This window comes from Oryzias melastigma, linkage group LG24, assembly GCF_002922805.2.
Source record: "Oryzias melastigma strain HK-1 linkage group LG24, ASM292280v2, whole genome shotgun sequence".
NCBI classification, from domain to species: domain Eukaryota; kingdom Metazoa; phylum Chordata; class Actinopteri; order Beloniformes; family Adrianichthyidae; genus Oryzias; species Oryzias melastigma.
The window spans coordinates 4520026-4529884 of NC_050535.1; the positions used below are offsets into that span (position 1 = coordinate 4520026).

The window sequence follows — 9859 nt, forward strand, 5'->3', positions numbered from 1 at the left end:
TTAAAAAAAAAAAACATCAAGGCCACACCCACTCCCGCTCTCGCCGCTCTGCAGAAACTATGTCAGAGAAAACAACACTTTAAAATGTTTGACTCCCTTCTACATGTCAAACAATGGTGTCAGAAGTGGAATATTTTCTCTAATTAATGTTTATCTGTACGCTTTCCAGGGTTTTTGGAATCCACCGCTGGCTCCGAGGAAAAACTACAACATCTACCTTCAAGCTGTTAGCAGCACTGAGAGGGTAATATTTTTGACATTATTCCATAAACCCATTAAAAAAAAACAAAAATAAAGCATTTTTATTGCTAGAAATAGTGTATAACTGATGTTACAATCAGTTTATTTCTTATATATATAAAATATTTCCTCTATTTCTTCTTTTTTTTGCAGGAAACTAAAACCCAGTGTCTCAGATTGGCGGCAAAATGTAAGAAAATGCTTCAATAAACGTCTTAAATGTTTGTATATGTGCTCTTCTGTGATCATCCTCAGTTGTTCCGTTGATTGATGTTCATCTATTGTGTTTTTCTTCTGGTAATTTCCTCCAAAAAATCCAGATCAGGCTCCCGGAGGGTTTTATCCGTCAGCGATTCTTAGATGTCTCTGGGAGGTGTTTTCCAGATGACAATATGATATTAGTGTCCATCAGAACAACAAAAGCACATGCACGCCGTGCGTGCTCGTGTGCACCTTTGACACGTGTGGAAGCGCACGCTCTAAATGTCAGGTTTTAACCAGCTGCCATATGTTGATGGATTATCAGGCAGGTTTTAAATGGGTGGGAGATAATCCCAGAACACAAAAAGGCGCGTTTGTGAACTCGGTTTTCAAGAAATACTTTAATAAGCGGAAAATATATTGTTTGTACTCAGGAAGGAGGGATTTTAAAGGACATGAGACTTTACAAGATGATTGTATAAAGAAATAAAAGAGGCCAGCATTTTTATTTTTGGAAAATTCTTGTTAGCAATTGTTGGTTATTTGTTGTATGTGTTTGACCTTTATGCTCATAAAACTTCACCATAAAGTTTCATCATTTAGAGAGCAATCAGCTAAAACCATTATTACTGAATTCGTGGTGATGGTTAAATGTTTGCGTGAATTTCAATGAAATCGTATTTTCAATGCGGTGAAGTTTTCATTTTTAAAGATTGCATTAGTCGTATTAAGTCGGATCATCACAAACTTCATATTTAGTAGATAGGAACAGGAAATGTGGAGCTGATCCCTTTGATATATCAAAGGTGGAGTGCAGACCCTCTTATGCCTTTGAGGTGTCACATTTCCACAGCAAATGTGGGACTTTCTGGGGTCATCGAATTTCAGCTGTGGCTTATGGCTGTAGGTTCTGCCTTTAAATATAAGGAGGTCTGAGGGAGGACTTTAAACAGGAGTTTTTATTTTTTATTTAAAAAAATAAAAGAAAAGGAGACGGAAAGGTCAGACAGCCCTCTCCGTCTTTCAGCGTTCGCCGTCTTCCTTGTGTGCTCTGAACCGTGCGTACGAGAGAGATGATTAAGTGATGGTGGTCCTATTAGGTCGTCTGGAGTATTGTGTATTGTCATTGCCGCCTCAGGGCTTTGTGCGCGTGTGGCGTGAGAGTGAGTGTTTGTGTAGTGACCTGGATCAGTTTTTACAGACATTAAGAGCTGCTGCAGACGTAAAGAGGTCAGCCAGAAAGCCTTAAAGACTTTTTTTTTTTTTTTTGCGATTTACCTTGAAAGTTATATTAGAACTTTCACAAGAACTAAACTATTAGGTTCTTACTTTGGAAAAAAAAATTGAAAAAATCATTTAAATGGAGATTCTTAGTTTAGGAAAAAAAAATCAAATCCCATAGAAATATTTTCTGAATCTATTATTTTGCTGTTGATTTGGAGTATTATTCTTCTATCAAGACAAAAAAAGAAGCATTTTCTTGATAAAAGTGTCTATTTATTCTCTTAAGATTTAGTTTTTGCAGTGTAGGAGAAAGCCAACATTTTTTATGCAATAATTATGCCTATAGGTGAGTTTCCATGACATATCCGCAAAACCGCGCAAAACCGCGCAAAACCGCACAAAACCGCACAAAACCGCACAAAACCGCGAAATCCTAAAAGTATCAAAAACACATAATTTTGTAACTACACTGTTTCAATTTGATCATAATTATACAAATAAATACAAACCAACTCATGCAATAAGTCATTCAAAACAGTGTAACAGATGTGAACAAAAGGGGTGTAGAAAAAAATCGATATATCGTGATATTTTGTTTTCACGATACTTGTATCAATAAATAAAATAAATCTTATCATTTTGTTACTATGAAAGACATATTAATATTCAGGCAGAGTTTTTTTTCCAAGTTGTGGTCTTAAAAACAAGGGTGAGATTGTTCTGTTACAGTCTTGGGACGTATCGCGATATATGTATCGCATCGGGATACGCATCGTATCACCAGATTTTTACCAAAACACACCCTTATTATTACACAAAACTGTCATGTACAGCAGATACTTTCAAATTTCTGTCACGGCTCTAGTGCTCATCATTATCTATCAAAGGAGACGTCTGCGTCTTATTCAGGCCATGGAGGGCCGAGGTACTTTGGAGCAACTCGGACAAAGTGATTTTACAATTCTGCTCAACTTTTGTCGTGTGATGCTGGGACCTCTTATGGTATCCGGTTGTTGGTCACATGACTCTTAAAATTTAAGAAGAAAAAGTGCAGTTTTGTCAAATATGTCAGTAACGATATAATCACTTACTCCAAGTGTAAAAACTTTCTTTTCATAAATGTGAGTTTTTTAGAAATAGACGAAAATTATAGTCAAATTTCATAGTCAATGACTAATTTGAACCATTTAGTGTCTATTTAATCAAATTTTCTATTTAAGGCAAATTGCATTTATCTAAAACTAGTAAAAAAATATTTTTTAATCTCTTTTGACAATTAAAGCCAGTTATGACATTAAATAATGCATTCAAATAGAAATTATTTTAGTAAAACTTTAGAGTTGAATTTATTTATTTCTTGGAAGTGTCTGACAATGACTTATTGTGCGCAAAAAGACACTATCAGGATAAAGTTCAGCAGTTTTTTGACACAATAATAAAACAAAACTATAAAATGATCATTTTAAATGAAAAGCTGCATTTCTATTTCCTATCAAATATCTAAGCTTTATGTAATGTAAAGAGCAGAAAGTGAAGAGGGGGATTTTTTTGTTTTTATCTTCGTTCAGTGGATTATTGTTTGATGGATGCGTTGCATTCTCTGGGGTTTTGCCCGTATGTCTTTGTGTGGGATTATTTGGATTATCATAATACACGATAATGTTCTTACATTGCAGCATGATGAATGCTGGCTTAATGAAATCAGATCGCAGAGCTTGAGAAATGCTCTCTGACTTTGTGCGTCTGATGAATGGGGTTTAAACTCCTGTAGAGCACGCACTCCTCTTGAAGCATCGTTGATGAATGGCGTTCTTAGCAGTCAAAGCGAACGCACATAGAATGACTTTACAAAAACACTTGACAATTAAAGTGGAGTTTTAAAGCCTTTTATCAAAAGATGGAATAAAATCATGGAAAATTATAATGCATTTTTTTTAATTTATGGTTTAATTTGCTTTTAATGTTTGTTTTTAATGTTTTTTTAGACATTTTTCAGAAGAAGTGTTAAAATAGATTAATTTTCTTCTGAAAAGTTGTCAAACTATTACATTATGAGCATTTAAATGTTTTGCAAATCATCAATATTTTATATATATATGTTAGAATGAGACAAAAAGGGTTATATATTATTATTTTTATGTAATTTTTGTGGCATAAAACAGTTATTTTAAACATATTTGTGTAATTCCCATCACAGTTTACTATATTTTTTAAAGCTGAGAGGATTAACCCTTCACATGTTTATGTTAAAGCGAGAAAAAACAGAGCTCCTCCCACTTTAGCTGACAAAAAAACTTGTTTAATTGTTTTGCAGATGCTACAGAGGAGCCTGAGGTCATCCCCGACCCGAGCAAACAGACCGACCGGGTGGTGAAAATCGCTGGAATCATTGCCGGTGTTCTTGTTTTTATTCTGCTGGTGCTGGTGGCCATCCTGTTGGTGAAGAAGAGGTGAGCGGCGACTCCGAACCTTTCTGACGGAGAGTTTCGTGTCAAATGAGCCGAAACGGCGACCGTGTGCGGGTGATTCTTTACCAGTAACCAACAGACTCACATCTGCTCTGAGATCCATCCCGTTGTTTGTCGTCGGTCAAGTTCTCTGCATCATCTTCCATCCATCCACCATTATTATTGATCTCCCCTCAGAACCAGTTCAATAATTATCCAGGAGTTTTAACCGACAAATTATGGGAAACCATAAATTAATTTAACCATAAAAAATGAAAAAAAAACACAATAAATGGGAGTTATTTTTTTTTATTTTTGGTAATTATTTCAAACTTTAAGAGTATTTAAATTTAATTGACTTGTCAAAATCAAGTGGAAATTAAAAGCAATAAAATTCTGGTTAGTTGAGTTTGGAGAAAAAAAAATCAATTATATTAATTTAAATGTTTCTGAAAAAAATGTATCTGCTTTTCTTTTGCAGCAGCTTCTCAGCTGCTGATTATTTAATGCACAGCGCCACTGTGTGGCAGCAACACCACATGAAAAAAAGACTTTAATACAAATATTAAATCTCCGTTTTCATTTGGAGCTCGTTATATTTTCTTGACAATTATAAGAACTTCTCTGCATCTTCATTCTAACCCTTAAAGTCAAACAAGATTTCTTGTTTTTCCTGCTCCTTTATTATGATAAAAAATGTACTAAATGTTGAAAAGTGTTGACATATTTTGTTAAATATGACTAAAATCTGTTCTTTTATAGCATCTTAAGGACTTTGATAAATGATTCTGCAAAATCTTTAATTATTTAAAGAATAAACAGGAAGGAAGAATTTACGATTTGGTCCCTGCAGCCCGGAGAAAATATAGAGTTCTGAAAAAGAAATTTTTTTGAAGGAAAAGTGAACATCAAAAAGAAGACGCTCGTTTATTTTATCTATAGGAGGAATTAAATGTGATCTTTATTGGTTGCTTGAAGGTTTCTGGGGAGATCAAACTTCATTGCCATTAAACTTTCTCTTCTCAACAATACTGCATCTTTAAAATGGTGGGACATGATGACACTGCAATGGCATCATGCTTGCTTTACAGGAAGTGACCCTGGTGTTACAGTTTGGCGAGCTTTGCATCCCCTTTTTTGACCTCCTTATGGTAGCAGAGACGAATGGCGGTTAAATCTGTTAATTTTGGAGATATTGCATGCACAAACGTCTTAGATTTAGAAGAAGGATACATTGGTTCATGTGGAGAGTCCCTGCTGAATCTAGTTGTGGCTTTAGCGGAGAAGGCGTTTCCTTTTTTTGTGACAGCGCCCCCTTTTGCATGAACCTGCGGTTCAGGGTGTTTTTTCTTCTGTTTTTGGTGTTACTGGTTGAGACAGGACAGTATTGTCCTAATTTGCATATTCCCTTGTGTCTTATTTTTTTTGCTTTCTGATTGGCTCACAACCCCAGGAGGAGCTACTATTCATACTCTTATTACCTGTAAGTAACCAACCAACCAAGCTCAACCAGCTGCTGATCTCTTATTGGGTGAATTGTTAGTGGCTAGTTTTTTTATTATTTTTGTTTTTATTTTTTTAAAGATGCAGTATACTTTTTTCAAGACGAAACACATTTTCAGCTCTGACCAACCAGCCAAAGCCATCCTCATTGACGCCTTGCCAGGGTGGGGGTCAGTTTGCTTTCATGTCAGGACTTTTATTTTGAAAATGGCTTCTTTTACAACTGAAAAAGAAACAAACAATTAGGAAACAAGTGACTGTTGAATTTGAAAGGACTGAAGTGTTAGTGAATTGACCTCGGCCCCCATGTCTTCTACATGCTCCAAAGTTGCTCTGAAACCAGATCAAAGCGGGCTCGAGAAGTGGGACGCCACCGGCCTGAGCGTGTTATTTGAAAAAAGAATGCTGCACTTGTGACTTGTAGCTCTTTGTATGCATGTAGTCATGTGATCATCCATCCGCTCATCAAGTCACAGGTATCGTGGTGTGAGACCAAAAAGCTTTTCTGCCACTGGATCGTTGGTTTCCTGTCGGAGGAACACAGGCTTTTATTTTGGCGGTGCTGCTTCTTCTTCTTCTTCTTCTTCTTATTTCCTGTGTTCTCATTTTACACATTTGCTGCAACCTCAATGGATACAGAACTCCTATTTTAGTATCATTATTGCCAAAATCTCTCGTATTTGTCATCCCAAACATATATTCTAAGAAAGGAAATATAATTTTAAGCTTTCATCCCAAAAGTTTTAGCTAGATTTTAGTTCTGTTAGACAGATTTTTTGTTAATTATTACTAATAATGATTCATTAGAAGTCAGTAAATGCTTTTACATAGGTATCCCTAACCCTAAAGTGACTCGTAAATCTGTGAATTTTATGTTGGGGGACCTTTTTTTAATATATTATTAAGGTAATGATGTTTTATTTATTCTAAATAGCAAATAAAACACTAAATCTAAGCATTTTTATGAATTAAAGAACCTCTCTGATCATCTTTTGAGCGTTTTTAAAAGCGTTTCCATAGTTTTTTAATGATTAAAAATGCAAGAAATTTGCCTTGTGGGCGGGACATTGGTGTCGATTAACTCCGCCCTCTTCCCCTCCCCCATTGCTGATAGCTTTAAACAGGAAAACTGTATTTTCAAAGTAATAAATACACTCTTTTACTGACTTAATTTTTTGTCTCCTTGTGATTCAGAATAATTTGAATACAGAAATACGCAGAAATGCAATTTTAAACTTAATTTTCTTTATAAATGTCCATAAAACGCCACAAAAACATGTTAAAAACACAATTTTCATTGGAACTTTAAAGTATAAACAACTTCATTCCATAGAACCAAATAGAAAATCACTATATAAATTATTATTTTATATAACAATAACAATTCATATCTCGATATACCAAAATCGTATATATATAAAAAGTATATTTTCAGTTATTCTCTGAAAAAAAATTGACAAAAATGTCATAACTCACTTTTCTCTGACTTTATTTTTTCTACTAACATGTAACAAAAGTTACACAAAAGTTCAGCAGTAAAAATAAGCAAATAAAGGCGATAGAAGCAAATAAACAAACACTTTTCTATCCCACACATGATATGTATCGTCATATCGCCCAGCACCAGACTTAAACATATTAAAAAAGCTTTAGAAAATTTAATTTCAGCTTAATACTAATGTTTTAATCAAAAATAATCAATTCTAGGTTTTAGCAGCTTTCTCTGTTCTTCCCACAGATTCCTGTTATGTTCTTTCTTCACCACAAATATACATCGTCGAATGTTTTTCGAAGATATAAACATCCTTCTTTCCTGTCTTGTTATTTCTGTGGCAGAAAGTCAGTACAGAGTTGCTCAAACGGGTGTTTCTAGAGCTTGTGAGTGTTTGGTCTCAGAGGTGGTGTATTTTTGGGGGGTCAGAAGGTAAACTGTTAACAAACAGCATGCTTTCTGTTTTCTGGGGCCGCGTCGGAGCTGCAGTTTGGATCAGTTGGAAAACAGTAACGCTAATAAAACAAGCTGCAGCCTTTTTGCACGGCGGCAGTAACATTTAGTTTATTTTTTCGGTTTTAGCTGATGCACATCTGCAGCTCCGGGTCCGATGTTCCCGCATGCTCGGTCATGCTCAACATGTTAAGTCCTCTGACTTGGTTTTCCCTAAAGCTTTAATGTTTAACCTGCAATGGTTTGATGTGTAAAAGGTCGTTTTAGCTCACAAGTTTTCTAAAAAATTAAGTACTTTTTCGTTTGCTAGTTATTTCTACACAAAAAAATGTCAGAATGGGAGAAAAGCGGCAAATATTTGGGAAAATTTGCTTCTAGAACAAAAAAAATGTAAGTTTTGTTAAGGGACTTTCAAATTATGCTGAATTATTTAACCGTTACCACAATTTAAACATGTTTTCTTTTATTTTTTCTGATGTTTTAAGTTAAAAAAAGTGTAATAATATACAGATAAAGTTTCATTGTTCTCTGAGTTGAAAGTTTTTCCTCTGCCGATCATTTTGCTTGGTTTTCCTTGTGCTCCTCTGTCTAAGCCTGCTTCTTGCTGCCAGCCTTGCCTGCTTACCCTTTCTTCTATCCTTCCGTCTTTGGCGGTTCTCCACTTCAGAATCTTGTTGGTAGCCCCCAGCCTACGAACAATCTTTTTTTATTTTTGTAAAATCCTAAGGCTGGGGGTTCTGCACACCGTGTTCCGTGCCGCTTGAATACATCTACCTTTACTTTTTGCAGGAAACTGGCTAAGAAACGTAAGGATGTGATCGGCACCACGCGGCAGGAAATGACGCACATGGTGAACGCCATGGACCGCAGCTATGCCGACCAGAGCACTTTGCATGGAGAGGACCCCATGGCTGTGACGTTCATGGACTCTCACAACTACACTAACAGATGTAAGTTCTTAGTTTCTCACATAAAAGCAAAGATTTAGTTTCATTTTTGACACTTTTGTTTTCCTCTTTCTGCTGCAAAAATATATATTTTTTACTCTTTTAACAGACCATAATCTAAAAGCTATCCTTCGCTTACATGTTTTTTTATTTCACATTTGATTATTAACATTTTATTAACTTTTAAATTACCTTAAAGACCCATTTTGATTAAAAATTGTGTTTTTTGGTGTTTTAACATGTTCATTTTTCTGACGATGGAGGAAATATGTAAAGAAAATTAAGCTTAAAATTGCATTTTTGAGTTACTTTTATATAAATTAATGTGACAAAAAAAATGCTGAGCTCCTTACTAATGAGAATAGAACGCTTTGAAAATAGCTCTAAAGATGATCGGAGTGGGTCTTTAAATCTATAAACTTCTCTTAATGTGAGAGGGATGGAAAAGTGAAATAAATAAACCCCAAACTGTAGATTGATTGTTTCAAAAAAGAGTTCAAACATGTCCTCACCGTGCTTCCTCCCACAGTGCCCAATGATCCTCTGGTTCCCACTGCCGTGTTAGGTGAGACGCCTGCTGTTGTTAGATGTATATTTACAACCCATCCTCATCCTCATCTTCATCACAGCTCCCCTGCTGTCGCACCGCGTTTGTCCCTGAGTCTTAAGGCAGAAACTCCCAGTTTTGATTAAGAGCTGGGAGGAGAGGCTTGTCAACGTCCTCATTGGTGTTTCTGATAAATGAGTTTACTAGTTATGTTTGTCCTACAACTTTATTGTTATGACTGTAAGTCAGGGGAGTCAAACTCAATCACACGGGGGGCTAAAATCCAAAACACACCTCAGGTTGTGGGCTGAACAGGAAAAGCATTTACTGAACATCGTAAAACTTAATTTAAAAAAACTTTAAAACCATAACTTTTTAACATAGTTATGAAGTAGATATATAGTATTCCCTGCGATAATGCTAGTGTGAATGCTGTAAGCTGAATTTGGCAGTTGAAGATGCTGAAATTGATAAAAACGCTGAAGCTGATAGCCAGCTAATATATTAGCAAAATGCCAAATAAGCCTAAAATTGCAAAAAAAAATTAAAATAAAGTAAAAAAAAACCTAGGTTAGCCAAAACAGCTAGCATGTAGTTGTAAAAATAGCAAAACTTCTATAAAGCCTAAAAAACTGAAAAAAGCCTAAATTAACTACACAGCTAGCATGTAGCTGAAATATTAGCTAAACTTCTAAATAGCCTAAAAACCTGGGGAAAAAATAAAATTAGCAAAAACAGGTAGCATGTAGCTGAGATATTAGCTTAACTCCAAAACAACAAAAAAAGAATAATAAAAAAAGCCTAA

At 35.2% G+C, this 9859-nt stretch overlaps 1 protein-coding gene and 1 long non-coding RNA gene across 21 annotated transcripts in view; one reads left to right on the forward strand and one right to left on the reverse strand.

Moving 5' to 3' along the window:
- The window catches only part of ptprk (protein tyrosine phosphatase receptor type K), a 133030-nt gene that overhangs the window by 104575 nt on the left and 18596 nt on the right, over positions 1-9859 (forward strand). For 13 of the 20 annotated variants that reach the window (XM_024290641.2, XM_024290646.2, XM_024290644.2 and 10 more), the window contains 6 exons: positions 170-244; positions 394-430; positions 3980-4115; positions 5566-5595; positions 8350-8510; positions 9037-9072. In XM_024290641.2, coding sequence (XP_024146409.1) covers positions 170-244; positions 394-430; positions 3980-4115; positions 5566-5595; positions 8350-8510; positions 9037-9072 — 475 coding nt within the window. The remainder of the gene's footprint in view (positions 1-169; positions 245-393; positions 431-3979; positions 4116-5565; positions 5596-8349; positions 8511-9036; positions 9073-9859) is intronic. The other 7 variants (XM_024290649.2, XM_024290659.2, XM_024290658.2 and 4 more) reach the window with 3 other exon arrangements.
- The window catches only part of LOC118598147, a 4988-nt gene continuing 791 nt past the window's right edge, over positions 5663-9859 (reverse strand). Inside the window, exon 2 of the long non-coding RNA XR_004947250.1 lies at positions 5663-6142. This is a non-coding gene — a long non-coding RNA (uncharacterized LOC118598147). The remainder of the gene's footprint in view (positions 6143-9859) is intronic.